Here is an 18,140-nt window from a genome sequence, read left to right on the forward strand (position 1 = left end):
CGCAACTTCAAAGGTTCTGGTCAGGACGGTGTTTCACACCTATCTGCAGAGCTATGGCAGCACCGCAGTGCAAAGGTGCAAATGAGCTACAGGTGTTAAGTCTACAGCTTCCACAATAGCAACAGATTCCACCAAAGCTGTATGCCTTCATTCATTTCTTCCTGCAGAACTTGAATGTGGTTAAAAAGAGCCCAATTGCTTCATTTGCAGCCTTGTAACTTCTGCTGGGGATGCCTGCTGACAGCTGAGCCGCCTCGGAGAGTTGGGACCATGGGGGAAACTCACACTGCCAGCAGCGCCCAGCTGGAGAGCCGCTTGTGCAGCATCCCCAGCCAGCCCCAAACGTCCCTCAGCCACACTGGCACCACCACCACAAGCAGAACCCCAGGGCTCTCCATCCCAGTCCTTTGCTCTGATCAGTCAGCACCGCAGCACCAGTCACAGCCATACAGATATTGAAGTTTCTCCTCAGGCAGCACTGTGCTTCCCCAGCAGCGACCCTGCATGGGCTGCACGCAGTGCTGGGAGCAGTGCCAGGTGTCACCTACTTTTTGACAGCCTTCTGAGCTCCCCAGCAACAGGCTCCAAAGCAGCGTTTGTCTAACTAACCTTCTCAGAAAGGGAATGGCAGAAACAGGACAATGCTAATAGGAACAAGAACAAACACACTCGCTAAAAGCACCGTGCCCCATCGTTTCTTTCCGATGAAAAGCAGCGGGCTCGATCCGAAGTCATCTGCTTTTTGCAGAATGTTCTTTCTTTCTGTGCTTGCTGACGGCACGCTCCGACCGCCTCACCAAGAGCTCCCCGAGGCGTCCCCCTCTGCAGCGCATCCTACAGAGCCGCATTCGTTTTTCATTTAGGGAAGGAAACGCTAGCGATATTATTTCCCCCTTTTAACGAGGCGTTCTCGGCCCCGCGCAGGACACGCGATCCTCCGCACCGCCATCGCCGCTCAGCCCCCCCTCCGTGGGCGCTTTTTGGGGAGCACGGTGCGGTTGTGGCTCCCAGAACGTTATCGGGAGCGCATGGGGTGCACAGCTCGGGGCGATCGCTTCCAGCACAAGCGCTGCCCCCTCGCTCCCCCCCGTCCCCCACCCCGTACACCGGAGCCGCAGCAGGACGGACACAACGTCCCCGCCGCCCCCCGGGCCGCCCCGCACGCCGCACGAAGGACCGTGCCGGGAGCTGCCCTCCTCTCCGCCTCTCGCCGCCTCCTTCCCGCCGGCGCGGGGACTTGCGGGGAGGGACGACGGGTGCAAGAAAGCGCCGGTGCCAGGGCCAGGAGCTGCGCGCGGAGGCGTAGAGGAGGCGCCGGCGGGGGCCGTACCTCCAGCATCCAGAACGCCAGCATTTTCCGCATGTAGGGCTTGATCTCGCGCTGCACGCATTGGAAATAGGAGACGCGGGGGCTGTAACGCTCCTCCTGGCTCAGCAGGTTCTGCAGCACCCGCCGGTCCCCCAGCAGCTGCGGGTCGCGCCCGGCGCGCGGTACTCGAGCCGCGGGTTCCACGCACAGCAGCTCCATGGGCGCGGGCGGGCAACGCCGGCTCCGCTGCTGCGGCCGCGAGACGCCGGGAGCGGGCGGCGCGCCGGGAGGCGGGGCCTCGGCTCGGCGGGGCGGGGCCTGGGCGCTCGCATCCAATCGGCGGGCAACTTCGGCGTAACGCGCCGAAAGCCGGAGGTGGCCACGCCCCCCCAAGTGGCGGGGCTCGCGGCGCGCGGCGGGCTGGCAGCACGTGGGGCGGCCGCGGGAGCCGCTGCCATGTTGGGGGGAGGCGGAGAGCGGCCGCCCCCGGGTCTGTCCCGGCCCATCCGGCGGCCGCGTGGCCCCCCCGGGTCCGTTTGGTTTGCAGGAGCTGCTCTCGGTGCCTCCGCGAGGCCGAAGTGCCCGTAAGGGCGAGGGATGTCCAGGCAGGCTCCAAAGGGACGGTCCCCAAGCCCACAAGGAATGCACATCAAGCCCGTCATTACTGTTTCTAACAGTAATTTTTCAGCGTTCAGTCCTATTCCTTCCCCTGCTTTTTGTGGCCAGAGCCTTTCAAGGCTAGGAAAATAATCAGCTGTGTACACAACTCGGAGCCAGTCTGTACTTAGGCTGCTGTCTTCCAAAAGTTACCCTCGCGTTGTGACTGGTGCAGCTCCTCAGCAGATAGCAACCTCAGTGTCTGCAGAGATAAGGCCTTGCAGGGCTCCGCTGTTTTTGCAGAACAATGAACAATAGTTTGGAAATACCTTTGCAAATTGTACCCTGAGCAACTTCAGGAATTTTCAGGGAAGCTGAAGTCTTTCAAATAAGTCTGCAGTGTGCCTTCTGCAGCACAGGGTTTTTGTCCTGGGCTGGTACTTTGTTCAGTCTGCTTGCACCTGGCCCAGCAGTAACTGCTTTGTGGCATGGGAAGTTGAAGGCAGCAGGACACAAACCCACCCACATTGCTCCATACAGTTTCTAAGCATCTACAAAAACTGGGATGTCTCAACTTTGCTACTGCACCAGAAAACAGCCTCTAAAACGCACAGCAGATTCTGCAGTTGGGATGTCAAGGTTTGTCTTTGAGTCTGAAAATTAAAAGAATTCAAGCTCTAGAGGTCCATTTTTATGGACGTTCACAAAACCAGCGATGGAGGCAATGTGCCCTCCTGGGATGGTGCTGCAACGCGGCATCTGCTGCAGCAATGGGTTACAGCCACAAATGTCAGAGGTGGGAAACACAACGCACGTCAGCCATGTCTCTCACTGCTGGACTGCACGATTCCCTGACATTTCTACCTGTCTCAACCTTTGAAAAGAAGCACCTTGCAGCACGCGCTGCTGAACCACATCTGTGCATGGGGCACTTATTCAAATATAGCATTATATATCGCATTCTGATGTGCTGAGGAAAGATACACAGAACTGGATGGAGATAAACCCAAATCCAATTCACAGCAGCAATCTATCTGCAGTCCTGGGAAGACAATTGCTTGTGCTCCGTAAGGAACAGAATAATGGAGGGCTTTTGGGATGCAGCGTCATCGAAAGAGGGTTCAGGAACATCTCTGGGCAGTTCTGCTGGAGTTATTCTTTAGTATGTATGCCTGTACATACGTTTAGGGTAAGGAACAAAGAACCAAAGGAGCTAGCAGTGAACTGATTTGCCACAACAGCTACTGCCCCCAATAACTCCTTTCTACGGGTGTCATTTTGACACGCTCAGTACATTTTTGTATTTTCAGCCACCTGAAGTCTTTTAATGAAGAATGAACACACAAAGTTAATAAGTAAAACAAGACTGAAATCTTTGTTCTCTTTTTCCACACTGAAAATGAAAAACATCTTTTTGATCAGTTTAGAGATTTGCAATACCACTCACGACACTGAACACAAAGGTCACATACAGAACATCAGTACATCTCACACGTGGGGATCCCACCTCTGCACTCACACAGACGGCTTTCATTTGCTGACTGATGCCACTGTATCAATTTGTTGTGATGAATGCCCTCAGAATACCACACAGCAGTGATGCAGAGCTGGAGAAAAGAAAGGGTGACAGCAGAATGAATCCAATCAATTCCACCCCTTCCCTGAAAAGAAAAAGAGGGATTTCTGTAGGTGAGGTGAGATCCCCAAATCCCTCTTCCAGTTCATTTTTCTTTCACCCTACAAATAAATCTTCCCGTGGTGTGGGCAAGAAATATTTGAAGAATCCACGGGAGAGGTCTGTGTTGGGCAGCCTGCTGGTTTTCACCTGGGACGACCCCCAGCTCCACTCCCCCGTTCCCTCATTGTGAGCGGCCCCCATTTGTGCAGGGGAAGAGAAGGGCCCCACGTCCCACATTTTTAGTAAAAATAGCAGCTATTTTCTCTAGTCAGGCAAAGGGAAACCACAGCACTGGGTTCTTGGTCCTTCTGGTTTCTGGGCTGTGTCTTTTGAAATTGAAAGTTCCGGGCCCTTTTCCAGACTTCATGGTCTTGCTCCCATATTCCCCGGTGTCTGCAGGGCAGCCCCTCTGGCCGGAGCTGGGCTCGGTGGCAACTGTGGCCCATGGGGCACCGGGGGAGAATGCAGCCAGTTGCATAAGAAAGTTTCCTTCCAGATGATGACTTGGCAAAACCAGTGCCTCTGCAAGCCACATTATCAGGCTAGGAAGGCAAATTACAGGCTGAGGGCGTCCCCAGAAGCCTATTGTGTGGGTGTGCAGAGGGGAAAGAGAAAATTCCAGGAAAGCCAAATTTTGGTCACTGCTGCCCGTAGATAGTCAGCTTCCTGGCCCTGGCAACAGACAGCACAGCAGCATTAAAAAAGGAAATTCCTTCAGAGTAAAAATTAAAAAACAGATAGCCTCCAGACTTCCAGGACCTCCAACCAGCAGTGTTGTTCTTTGCTGAATCACAGAGCAGGCTCATTTTCTTGGTATGCTTCGGATGAATTGCGAAGACTGACCAGCAGCTGGGGCTTTTAAAGGGGCGATGCGAATGCAGGGCTGATTGTGGTGGGCATGGCTGGGATGGCCATTGAGAAGGGGCATTTCTGAAAGCTCTTCTCTGCAGGAATTTCCAGCTACATCACTTGGTATCGGTGGAGGATGTAGTTCCAAAGGCTCTCAATGAAGCTGTATTTTTTCCACACTGCTTTCTGATGCATTTAGAGCTGCCTCCCATCCAGTTTTGATCTACCAAGATCTAAGCCATCCTTGTCCTTGGTCATACTGCAACTACAGTGTCAGCAGTGACATCAACACGAAACTGCTCAACATACATCAAACCAAATCCAATGAGCAAATAACCATATGATTTGCTATAGGAAATCCCCCAAATAAAATGAAAAGCAGGTACCATTTTGTGCATGAGAGGGGAAGAGCGCAGGCGGTATTTCACCCTTTCTGCTTTAAGGATTTCAAAGCCCCTCAATCTGTTGTATTTCACATCCAGTTTTCCCTAGCAGTGCCCACGAAGACAGGCTGTGTTCACAGGACAGCACTCTAGGGCACAGCATCGTGCTCCTGCAGCCGTTCCCTGGCTCTCCATGCAGGGGAGCTGAGCATTTCCCAGTCCTGCTCCCATGCTTCGACGTGAGACAGCTGCTCCTCCCCATAGCAGCCCTCTCTCTTATTTCATATCTTATTCATTCTTAAAATTCGGGGGGTAAAAAAAAAAAAGAAAAAAGCTTTCACTGAACCGAAGCGCAGTTGGGAAAATGTAACGCTGCAGGATTTAACCCAGGGGATGTGTTTCCTAATAGCTTTCCCATTACTGGCAACCACTGCATTCCCTTTCCTCTGACTTGGTCAGACTTTTGAGTACAACTAATTAGTTCAGAGTGATATCATCTGAATACCGACTGTCCGCAGCGCTCTGATACGGCCGGCTCTGGTGTACGCCAGCCTACTGAACAAAGCTCCGTGTTCCTAAGGTCAAAATACAACCTTCCTGTCAGTTTCACTCCCCATATTAGAGCAGCTTTTGCTGTAATTTGGACCAGTCCTCCGTTTAAATGGAAATAAAAGTAGTGAGTTTGTTACATCCATGGCTTCTACACCCACATGCGCCCATTCCTGCCGACAGCAAAGAGGTGCGAGCAGGAACAGAGAGATGCAGTCATACACGAGAACTTCACCAACGAGTCCCTTTTGGCAAATCCGTTAGGAGAAGATTTCCAGATGCAGTCATGGCTTTGGGGCGCCTCCATTTCAGAGCAGCTGGGCCAGATCTGACCCCAGTGGAGCCAGGACAGATTGCCACAGCTAACCATTAAATGCAGCTCCACCTGACTTTCTACAAAAAGCATTAAAACAAGTCGGTCTTCAACTGTCATTTCAGCAGCTGTTTTCTGCCCCGGTTCCCTTTTCCTAACAAATTCTAAAATTAAGCTCCATTGTCATTGACTCAGGCTCCTGGCACACTGAGCAGCCCCAGGTGAATGCTCAGTTTTGCTCCTAAATCAGACATTTCAGAAACCTGCCCAATTCTGCTGGTAAAGATAGAAAGAAAGACTAAAAAAAAAAAAAAAAAAAAAAAAGGCAAAGTTGAAACCAATCAATTTCAGAAAGCTAACAGGGCTTGGAAAGCCCCCACTTGTGATATATTTAGTTAATTTCAGGGGAATATCTGTGGTAGCCAATTATGCAAATTGTTAAAAAATACCACCCCGAAATTTTAAACATAAAATATGTATTTTTTCAAGCACCCTTCCCGTGCCCATCCTTCCTGCCCTTTTCATTCCCTGCACTGAGATGATCTTCTTGTCTACGTATGTCTCACGTGCCCTGTTCAGCAGACTGGATGTGTTTGGGTTTTTCTAAGCACGTTGGATTGCGTGGCATCTCTCATTTGACATGACAGTGCCAGTACCTACGGCCTGTCTGCTAGCGCCAGCTGGAGCCAGCACAACAGCTCCCATCAGCACAGGCAGAATTTGCCATGGGCTGCACTGCAGAAAGGGAAGTGATGAGGCAGGGGACTGGCCCAGCTGGAATACAGCAGGGAGAAGGGAAGACTTTGGAGATCTGCACTCAGCGCTGCATACTGCAGCCAGGTATGCCATAGGACTGCCATGGCTGCTCCCTGGGTTCTTGCCCACAGCCACTCTTCCCAGAACAGCAGGGCGGGCAGCAGAGCACAGCAGCAAGGCCACAGCCAGCACTGCGAGGCAGCACAGCGGGCTGGCGGTCAGGAGGGCTGGGTTTAACTCGGACGGCCAGCTGGAGAAGAAGGGGCACGTCTCTGCACAAGGCTGGAGGGGACACTGGTCCTCGTTCCCCTTTAGACAAGCAGAGGATAACAGCAGCATCACACTGCTGCTCCAGTGAGGGGTGCAGGCTGGGCCTGAGCAGACTGAGCTCTCCGGCTGCAGAGATTCCGCAGTGCCAGTGATGGGAGGACAGGAATGTCATCAGAGCTGAGCCTGTGCCAGGTCCGAGTCCTTGGAGGGAGGCAGGACAGGACAGTGTGTGTGTGGGCCTAGGAGTGTTTGGGGGAAAGAAAGAAACAGATTGATACTCCCTGACTTCCCCACTCGCAGTGCACCTGGCTCGCTGCTCCCTTCCAGCACTGCCTGAGCACAGCCTACAAGAGCTGTGAACTGGAGGCAGACCTTGCAGGCAAGCCTTTACTGTGAGCCCGCTGGCTGCCCTCACTTCACACCCTGCTGTAACTGAAAGGAAACATCCTGCACCAACGCCGCCTCGCTCAGATGGCAGTGGGCACTGAGCTGAGCTGCTCCCAGCCCACGTCTGTGCATGGCAGATCCCCGGCCCTGCAGCCCCAACGGCAGCCCTAGAGCCCCGTCTTTGCAGCCAAACTGCTTTGGCACACAGTAGGTCAATGCATTTAGGACAGAATGCGTCCCCTCTACCTGGGCAGTGAGGAACACATGCAGCAGTTCAGATGGCAGCCAGAAAAGGAAAACTTTGAGGACCTACAAGGCACAGCGATTAATTACAGGTAAAGGCAAAATGTCAGACCTATGTGTTAATAAATGGAAATCAGATACAATCCACACAGCAGCACAAGGCATCTCTCGGAAGTCTCTTTTGCTGAGTATCAGTGTGCTCATCAACAGCCCTCCCAGGGGCACAGATGTCACCGTGTTTCTTGTGACTGCCACATCCCGGTCCCTCCACACATCTCAGCAGATAGAAGAAGATCAACTTCACTGAGATGCTAATATCCATCGTAACATATGGATGCATTTCTCCCAGCACTTCTGCTAGTTGTATATTATCTACATATGCTCCTGCATTCGTATCATCAATAATTACTGACATTAACAACATGCTAATGAGACATACTCTGTGAGTGAATACACATCACTGAGCAAGGAGCACTTCTGCTGTATTTAGGCAGATCTCTGGTGGAGCAATTCGAGCAGCAGCCTGACACATTAACCATTTCTTCCAACACCAACCTGCTGCTCCATGCCTGCTCTGAGCCCTGCAGCATAGCATCACAGCCCTGCCTCTCCTAGCACCACAGCAGTGAGGTGAGAGAAGATACTTTTGCCTCCTGAGCCACTGAAATGGTAAGCTGAAATCAATAGTGGTTTATGTGACTGTGCTGAGCTGGAAAAATTGGTACTGTGCCCTGTTCAACTATTCCTACAGCAGCCACCCAGTCAGACCTGTTGCCCTCCTGCTCCGTGTGTGCAGAAACACGCAGGGGATGGGAATGAGAGGTACTGCCATGCCAGCGTCAGGCTCCTACAGGGATACTGCCTGCAGCAATTAAAACACCAACTTCCTTCCCACTGTCAACTGACAAACAGGCTCCTGCAATCAGGCATGAGTGCTTCTGAGCTTATTTTTGTAGCTCTTCAGCATTCTTTACACAGCGAGGTGGCAGACCATGTCCTCAAAACAAGCATTAACGTTAGGACAGCAAGCAGCCTGCTGTGGGCACATGGATGGGAGCAGAGGACCCGAAAGCAGGCTGGGTGTGCTCCCACAAAGCGATCAGCCCACAGTATCCGTGTCACACTGAAGAACCCACAACTGCTGCCAGTGTTTTGAAACTGTCCCCCCATCAGCAGCTGGGGAAGGAGAGATGATGGGATGGCAGTGCTTAGACTGCAAAGGAGTGCAGGAGCATCCTCACCTACAGATGGGGAAACTGGGGCAAGGAGCACCAAAAGGATTTGCTCGGTGCTCCTGGCAGACAAGGCCACCTGGAGAGGGAGCCCACAGTTCCCAGCAAAAGCCAGGGCTCAGAGCTCTCCACCACAATCAAACACATTGCAGGGACAACATCAGTGCTGAGCTCCTCTCAGACACATTCTTGTGTGCTTGGTGCCATAGACACAGCTCTCTTGCCCCAGGCACTGATCTGTATGGCACTCACTTGCACATATTTTCCACTGCTCTGTGATGTAGGGCTGTAAACTCCTCTCTGGATGATTTCCCATAGCCTGGCAAACAAAGGGACCTTGCAAATGGTGTTGGCTCCTCATTACCTCCTCAGTGGGGAGACTCCCTGCCCAGGACCACTGTGCCAGTCCCAGAGCAGGCTCTAAGCAATGGCAAGCGCAGAACTGCTGACTAGCCCATGTCACAGCTGCTGATTATCTGCAACAGCTCAGAACTGGCACCACGGAGTACAATGCTTGCCAGGCCTACCAGAAACTTACGACGATAAAAACTTCTTCAAATATGCACTCCAAAGCCCACTGCAAGCAGCAGAAAAACGCTGGCCCGGCAGCTTTAGATGCTCAAACAGGAGATGCTGGTTTGGACTCACACTTTCTTCTCTGGCATTTTGGACCAGTCTGGTCCCCTGACCAACCTGAACTTAACACGAGCCTTGAAGGAAGTAAAGGAGAGAGACCCCTACCACCCAGCACAGCAGGGCAAGCAGGAGAGAATGGCGTGGGCAGAGAGCTGCAGGCAGCCGGTGGAAGATGCCTGTGGAGGACTGAGCAAAGCAAGGAAACTGAAATGCACTGTTCTGCTTGTTCCGTGACAAATGTGTGCAGCTCAGCTGGCAAGGTGACAGGAGGAAATGGTGCCGTCACATTCAGCCAAGGAACTTTTGCTTCCCAGGCTGAGCTCTGAGTAGCTCATGTGATGGAAAGCAGAGGGACTTGTTTCTCCTCCCACCTGAGCTCCAACCACTTCTTGCATTCAGATAAGGCAAACGTCAAATTGGCACATGATTTTGAATTCTCACCCTAAATCAAGACAGAAACTGGTAAGATGCATGCATGGATGCTAGGAAAGCCAGAAAGGGAAAGAAAATGGAGGGCAAGGAAGCAGGGGGGAGATCCAGATCAAGGGCTGCATTTTCTGAGGCACTCAGCAGCCAGCAAATCTTTTTGTTCTCAAGGCAATGGCGGAAGAACAGAGTCTGGATTACCCTTGGAGGCAGCTGAGCCTTTTTTTCTAAAGCTGCCCCTCCCATTCCACATCTAAGATGAAGATTTCACACAGACGAGAGCTGTTTGATTTAAAGGTGTAATCCTGTGGTCACTACAGTGCACGGCTCTGGTTATCTGAACAGAGACTTTGAGAGTCATGGCCTGCCCTAAGGTTGCCACCTGGGAACATGCGCCAGGCCCAGCATGCTGGAAGGTGACCTGGGAACCCTCCTGCAGGATCCAGCCTCTCAGCTATGTGGTCTTGCCCTGCTTGGCAGCTGACAGTCCTTGCAGTGCAGAAGGTCAAGAGAATCATGGTCTAAAAAACTCAGGAGAAAGTCAAACATACAGCACAGCAGCTGATCCCTGTGAGATGCTGAGGCCAGGAGCACAGATTACCTCCAAGAGTTAACAGAAGAGCCCAGGTCAGCTGGGAACTGGATGAACTCTTAATTGCTACAGAGGGGGAAAGAACAGGAGGCCCTGAAGGGAAAAAAGAAAGTTTGGAAGTGGTGGGAGATGACATTTAAGAGACCTCACTGCTACTTAGATCTCTTGAATACCCTGCAATTGGCCAAAGAAATTGGAGTGACTCCAGGTCCTTTGGGTCCCTTTGAGAAAATAGCTCAAAAATAACACACACAGAAAAAAAAAAAGCCTGAGAGGATTGACCCGTGCCTGATGCTGAGAGCAGATGCACCAGCAGAACTGAGAGCCTCTGGAAGCCCCTCCACGGTCCAATGTTCCTCTGATGTCCGCTGGCTCGCCTGGCACTGCTGAAGGGCATCAGTGCATCGCTTGCTATTTTGGACACCATCCCTTTCCTGTGGTCATGCTCTGGGGCAGACAAGTTGCACGCAGGTTTGCAGTTAGCACTCAGTGCTTGATTCACAACGCAGCTGTTGGGGGAATGGGTCGATCCCCTGCCTCACACGCTGGGTTAGCAGGCAGCTCCCTTGTACCCACTTACGGACCAGGAGATGTGCTGCTGCCTAAAGCGCAGCTGAATATGGAAGGGCTTCATTTTGGAACAAAAGCTGTGAGCAGCTCCAGTGGAGCCAGGAGCAGATTCTACTTGGAAAAAAAAAACTTTTCACTGGCGTCTGTAGTGAAAGGAACGAGATCTGGGTCTTGGTAGTGAATTGCTGGGTCTGGGAATGCTTGAAAGGTTTCCTAGAGACAACAGTGCAGTGCATGGAAATGTTTTCCATTTGCAACAGCACTCCTACCTCGTTCCTCTCAGTGCACCAACCTAAGCATGACCTTTTGGGGTCTGACAGCTAACAACCAGTCCTGGCTCCTGCCACTTCCTTTCCAGCCTACAATGCCAACTTCTTGTGATTCCTAAGCACGATTACAAGCCAGAAGGGGCTCAGATATCAAGATTATCTTGTATTATAAGAAGTGTAAGAAAAGATGCTAAATCACACGCTTCAGAGTTGATATCAGTAACAGCTCTTGCAAATTATCCCTGGTCTCCACACAGGAGGCTCTTCTGCATTCCTTGGAGTTAAGTCTCAGCAGCACAGCAATTTCTATTTTCTAGTATCTTAGCAATTTTCCCAGAGAGAATGGGCAACACTAATTTCTTCATCCAGATAATAAGAAATAGCATAAAAATATGCAAGAAGCGTTCATAGTAAAAACAAAAAGCACACATTGGAAAGAGCCAGGAAGCATTGGGGCTTTGGGATTATCTTTGTAGCTCCTTCCTGCCTTGCTTGTTGGCCTGGACAGACCATGTGCCTCAGCTTCCCCCCAGTAAAGGAGGAGCACAACTCTCCACCGATTTCAGTGGGATTGCTGCCAGAGACTCCAAAGTACACGTGTGCGGTGGAGTGGGCATATGCATTTATTCTGCATTTATCTGGCACCAAGCCTACTCCATTCATATTTAGGTGATTAATCATTAATATGTTCATTTATTAATGATGCTGAAAGCCTTCAAGACAGTAGAAAACTCCCAGGCTAAAGAAGCTACGCGATTATGTCTTTAAAACAATGCTATAAACATTTAAGCAGAGGATTTAATTCTCCCTGAAAATGACACGGAGCAATGGGACGACTCAGATCAGACTCTTGGAAACGGACTTAGTAATTAACTTGGTGTAAATTAACGAGCTTCAGTCAGGATTTGGAGACTTTAATAGCCGAGTGCTAGCTTTTGTAGCGACAGCTCCCAGACAGCACTTTGAAGTGGCCTGCCTCCTTGGAGTGGTGCAAGCTCCAGGATGGGGAAGCAGCAGCTATGATTTGCTTTATAATCGTACAGAAGCCCCCCACCCCCGGATCTGAGCCCAGCGCTACCATGCACTCAAGGCGAGACTGAAGAGGTGCCAGTCCAGCTAGATAAGGCAGACAAAGGAGTCGCATGAGAAACAGCCACAGGAAAGCAAGGACAATTTGGGCCCTGGTTTCCTGGGTGAAGCTGCTCGAGTCCAGGCTGCTGCCAAAGGCGCTGCTCTCCCTGCCACCAGCCCTCCAGCACAGCCTTTGTGCCCACTGCCAGGCCCAGCTCTGCAGGGCACAGCTCAGATCCGGCTGGCCATGAGCTGCTTCGCTGGAGCCGCTGTGTGGAAATGGACTTCTTCCCTTCCTCAGCCCAGAAAAAACCTTTACTCATCCCGCCACACAATGGGATCAGATCGGCAAAGCCATTTAGCTATTTTTAAATTAGCATATCCATAAAGAAGCTATGTTAATACAGTGCACTTCACGTCAGTGCACCATCAGTGCTTCTACAGCTCGCCTGATGCTGGCAAATAAGCCTCCTGCAGCTCAGCAGCAGATCACAACTGGTGCAGCATGGGCAGAGCTCCGTGCTGCCATTAATTAAAAAAGGAAACTGGAGCTGGGTCACTACAGCCTAAACATAGATGAGGGGAAAACAAAACACCAGGGGAATTTTTACGGAGGCTGCCGGACACAAGCACGCCCTGTGGTCCTGTCTGTCTGTCCGTCCAGCCATGCTGCTGCAGCCCGGCTGACCGCAGCGGGTCTCCCTCCAGGACTGCAGATGGGCAGGAAATATTTTTCCCATCCCACAAACATCTTCCTCTTCTCCATCAGGATGAAACCGAGATCTTTTAGAGTTCCAGTCTTATTTTGTGAAGAAACAGTCATATGCAATCTCGCTGTGTGGGTCAGTCCTTCCCTTTCCATATATTCTTCAGCCTTTGGCCAATCTCAATCAAGTCTGGCTGATGTGATACCAGCAACGTTCCTGCAAGTTTCAGACAGCCTGGGAGAAATGAGACAAAACACTTCTGCTACAGAAAAGCAGTCCTCAGCCACATAAAGCTCCAGTCCTTCTGGAAACCAGTTCGTAGCAGACACAGGAGCTGCTGGCAGTGGGCACTGCCTGACTTTGCTGCTCCCGGCAGTGTCTGCAAGGCCCTCATGCATCACGGCATGACTGGGACATGGGAATTCAAAGCCTGGCTCCGAGATGTGCTTCCTCAGACTACAATTCTTAAAGTGCACCCAACCTGTACACCTACAGCCAGCACAGACACCCATTCTCTTGCCCTCGCCCACTTCCATGCTGATAAAGAAAAAAAAACGTAAAACAGGGGCCTGCTGGGCTTGCACAGGGCAGGGCACAGGCTGCAGGCAGCAACCCTCCAGCACTCAGCTCACTGCAGCCCTCACCAGCAAGGAACTCAAAGGCCACAGTCACACCCGTTACCCTTCTGCAAAGCCCCTGCTGGGCCCCACCCTCCACCCAGGCCTTCCACCACCTCCTGGCACAGAGATTTCCTTGATTCATTTTCTCCCTTTGCTTGCCAACTTGCAGCTCTTTACCAGGCCTTTGCAGGTGGTGTCTCAATGCCTAATCGTGCACACCACCTCCTGAATTATCTGAGTCCTGGAGGCCACCCCATAACAAGCATCCCTGCCAGAAAGGTCAGAGATAAGAAGAAGGTCCCTTTGTGCTGTTTCCCTGCCTGGGTTTCTTAGAATCTAGCTGCCTTCGAGAGAAGAAAGAAAATAAACAACTGCAAGTAAGTCCCAGCACTGACTCTTAACACCTAGGTGAGAGGAAGAGGTTGCCTAAGGCATTAGCAGGGCCCTACCCTACACACAGGGAAGGCAAAAGGCAGCACTGACTGCACTTCTAAAGGTAGCTCTGCAATCACAACTGCAGGCCAAGCAGGTGATCAGCTTGCAGGGAATATAAGTGCAGGATAAGAGAATCCATTCACAGACAGATGCAGTGCACTAGTGCACTTTTAACTGCTGCAGGCTGACAGAAAGTCCGTGAACTAAACGGGCACACAGATCGGGTGAGATTGACTTTGGTGCTAAGAGCTGTACAAAGCCTGACTTACCTCCAAGCCCCACGCCGGGGCTGATGATGGGCAGAAGGGACAGGACTCCAAGTGCTCAGCTGGCATCCAGGCTAAAGGCACAGAGCAAAATCCACTCCTCTACCAGCCCTGAGCTTAGGAGGGACAGCAGCAGGGGACACAAACTGATTACTGCAACTGGGTGAAAATAAGCTGCATTTAATCAGTGACAAACTGGAAGGAACTCTGATGACAGCTGATGGAGAATTGAGATCATACGTACTGAATCACATCTCCCTAGGCTCTTGTATTTTAAATGTGCTTAACATTTTTTTTTTCCTCTCCCATCACAGCTACTGCAGCTTAGGCCAACAGCGACAGCTTTGGAAAACCCCATCATTGCAGTTTAATGATGATGAATTGGTTAATACCTGTAATGTGCTTTGCCAGCTAGATTCACACAGGCAGCACAAATACTGCTGCTGCTTCTCGACAAACAAAACCCATGCAACACACGTTTAGCTGCTAACCAGAACAAAACATAGGTGTCCCTGCCACTCACACTGCCTAACCTCTTCCTCCCTCACTAGGGGCGGAGGTGAGGAAGATGAGCATCCAGGAGAACAGCTGTTTTGGTGCGTGTTCATCACTCCCTGCAGGGCTGATGTTCTGCATGGCCCCCAGCCAGATGACACCATGCACGTTGCCTCAGTTTCCCCTTCTGCTGCTTGAGGTTGATGGAAGGAGATTTCATAGAACTCTGCATTTCTGTAATTGCTGCATTTTCACATTCATTGCTTTTTCTTAATTATTGACTGGGCATATAAACACCAACTGCCCGAGGCTACAGCACAGAAAGTCAAAGGCCTACGTCACTGATTTATGAGACCTCCATTCAGTTCAGTTTGCCTCCCTCTGTAGTTCCCATGGGAAAAGTTGCTTTTCATTTCCTTTCCAAAATCTCATGTACGGCATGGCTGGGAGCTGCTAAACCTCTTTTTGCCTTTGCCACAATTTTCTCCACCAACATGAGCTGGATGTGCCGCTTCTCCCTTCTGCTGCACTGAATTGGGTGAAGAAGCAAAGGTGCCAAGTTAATAGGAAACATGGGCGTTGTGTTTTTACTTATGAAAGTGGTGACTAGGTTAAAAACTTGGGTGATCCAAAATAATACACAGTGCAGAGGAAGAAACTGGCACACGTAAGCACTAATGGAAAACATCCTAGAAGCACACAGCACCCCTGCTACTTGCATGCAGCTGCTACATCACCACCTATAGGAACTAAAATACTCAGAAACCTTTTGCTCCCAGAAAAGCAGGTGCCAGAGGCTGGGATGGGACTCAGGAGAGCCCAGTCAAGCCCAAAAGCCTATGTAAATTGACAAATGCCTGCCTCAATCTTTTTGCTCTAAAATTGACACGACACCTTTTGCTTTGACTCCTTATATTCCTCAAGAAAATTCATTCCCCATCCCTCCCTATAGGCTGCTATGCAGCGATGCCAAGTGCCTGCATGAGTCATTTCAGGACAGAGATAATGATGCATCTCTAGGAGAGGAGACTCACATTCATCTCAGTGACAGCCATTACTGCAAACAATCAACCAGAGACACCAGAAACACTAACTGCATGCCCTGCAAGCTCCTACTTGGGTCAGCAGATTTACTCAGCTCTGTATACCAATTTGATAACCATGGCAGCTGTACATCTTTCATTTTCAGGCATACACAGCATGAGATTACAGTTGATCCTACTTAGCTAATAAACTGAACTGTGCAATAGTGCTCCTGAACTTAGTGGGGGTCTGGAGTTAAGAGATGCTACAAAACAAAGACCAGACTCCTATCTTCACAGTTCCAACCATCCAAACCATGGGCACCCATCCTGAGTGCTGCATGCCAAGGAGCAGAAAGGTCACCCTGTGGCTAATGACAGCAGGGCTACAGGGTGCTGTGCCTGCGTGCCAGCCACTGAGACAGCCAGACACAGAGGGCTCAGAGGGCTGGCATCTGCCGCCAGTTAGACCCTTGAGACCTCACCAATTTCAATGGGCTCACATGCAGTGTTAAGCAAACAGCATTCAGCCCCACAATATGCAAACTTAACTTCTGCCAGCATTTAGCTGACAAACACATTAGAAGTATGTGTATTTATTTACTTCCTGCACAGTGTAAGTTAAGAAGGAGAAAATAGATGCTCAGCAACGATCTCTGCTCACCTGCTGAGATTGATGGTTGGATGCACAGCTGAGAACTACAGTGGTGCCTTACAGACAGACAAATTTCCACTTCCATCTCCTGCCACTTCTTGCACCTGCAAAGCTGCCTGCCAAGACCCTGCAGACCCAGCTAGGTTCTTAAGGAACCTGTCTGGCTGTGCATATGGACACTTCTGAGCTCACTCTGCAAACCCCTTTGGATGTACTAAGCTGAAATGCATTCTGGCAGCAGAGATTATACTGATGGTCTTCAGCCATCAAATAATTTCACTGTGTTTAGGCCCACCCTGTGTCCTGCATTTACCCTACAGCACTGCAAGCTGATAATTTCAAAGAGCTTTAACAGCTGCATTGAAAAGAAGAAAAAAACAACAGATGTATGTGAGGCAGAAGACAAACGTGGCAGAAGCCCTTTGAAGACAGACAGTGGCACACAAAGCATTTCAGTGGTTATTTCCCTGCATGCACTGTCACAACCATGAATACGTAAACCCTTCCAGCTCCAGTGCCATCTCTGCTGCTCTCACACCTCATTGCACATGCTGGTAGCAGTATTACATGTGCTGGCAACACCAAGATGCTCTAATCAGAACTGAGACTCTCCTCTGCCAAGCTCTGCACTTACTCTGACGGTGCTCATCATCTGGGTATCACAGACCTACATCAATCAAGCCACGCAATGCAGAGCAACTGACCTACATGTCAGTATCTTATCAGGCCAGGGTTGAGGAGGTGGCCTGAGCAGCCACAGCTGGCTCTGTGTAAGATGACAAAAAAGTGCTGAGATGCTTTTTGGCTAACAATGAGAAGGGTCACACCCCCAGCTGAAGAATTTGGGGAAATCTCTGCCAAATCAGAGACTTTCTCGGGTATTTCCAGTGGAGAGGTTGATCCAGGCTCTGATCATGAATTAAATTGAATACAATGGACAAAAAAAAAAAAAAAAGTCAGACCTCCCCTCTGTTAATTTTCTGGCTCAGGCTAGAAATTTAAACAGGGATAGTTTGAAAGGTACTTTCCACAAGCCTGAAGTCCATCTGTGCTTGCCCAAGCCCAGCTCCTCCATAAGACATGTGCATACAGAAACCAGATCTGTCCTGAAAACAGCAAATCCCCAAATCCTTGAGTTTCAGACAGACCACTTACAAGTGGAAAGCCCTTGCAAGAGAAAGTGCCAGCTGCATATGCAAAGGAACACTGAGAAGCAAGTTTGTGCAAATGACTTCTGGGTCACACCAAGTGGATTTGTGTGCATCTGCATGAGGCAAGGACCGGCTCCACTCTGCCTCCCTTGTGCTGGTAAAATGCCACTCACTTCTGCTGCAACTGAACATCAGAATGCAGAATGGAGCTCTCTGAAACACACTGTGCTTTACTTCTCAGGAGCAGTACGTGTGGCAGTAGGCTACAAGGCCACAAGAAGGCTGTTTTGGGCCTCAACTCATCCTGGAGTGCAGGCAACAGCGAGGTCTCTGCACTCGGACTTACCTCCATTGCAGGAAGTGGTGCAATTGGCTGCTCTGCTCTTTGTGCAGGAGTTTGATGTGGGCCATCAGCCACAAAGGCAAGATGAAACTGGACACAGCAACGATTAAGCAGGAGCACGTTCTACATGCAGCACGATTGGCTTGTGCTGTGTTGGAAAGAGCAAACAGGACACTATCTCACTGACCTACAGGGCTGTACCCTGCCTTTCATCTCCCGTTTGCGCAAGCTGCAGGTCCTGCATTGCCAGCACCCTTGCCACCCCCACCACATGTACAGGCATGGGGCAGGAGGACACGAGCCAGTACTCCTACAC

General features: G+C 50.7%; 1 protein-coding gene across 3 annotated transcripts in view; it reads right to left on the reverse strand.

The window, feature by feature from the left end:
• Window positions 1-18,140, reverse strand: part of CCND3 (cyclin D3) — a 37,827-nt gene that overhangs the window by 11,073 nt on the left and 8,614 nt on the right. Inside the window, exon 1 of one of the 3 annotated variants that reach the window (XM_048925822.1) lies at window positions 1,331-1,596. The exons of the other annotated variants lie outside the window; for them this stretch is intronic. Coding sequence (XP_048781779.1) covers window positions 1,331-1,528 — 198 coding nt within the window. The 5' untranslated portion in view covers window positions 1,529-1,596. Of the gene's footprint in view, window positions 1-1,330; window positions 1,597-18,140 lie in introns of those variants that run through there. 3 annotated transcript variants of the gene reach the window in all.

Source organism: Lagopus muta, chromosome 24 (assembly GCF_023343835.1).
Source record: "Lagopus muta isolate bLagMut1 chromosome 24, bLagMut1 primary, whole genome shotgun sequence".
NCBI classification, from domain to species: domain Eukaryota; kingdom Metazoa; phylum Chordata; class Aves; order Galliformes; family Phasianidae; genus Lagopus; species Lagopus muta.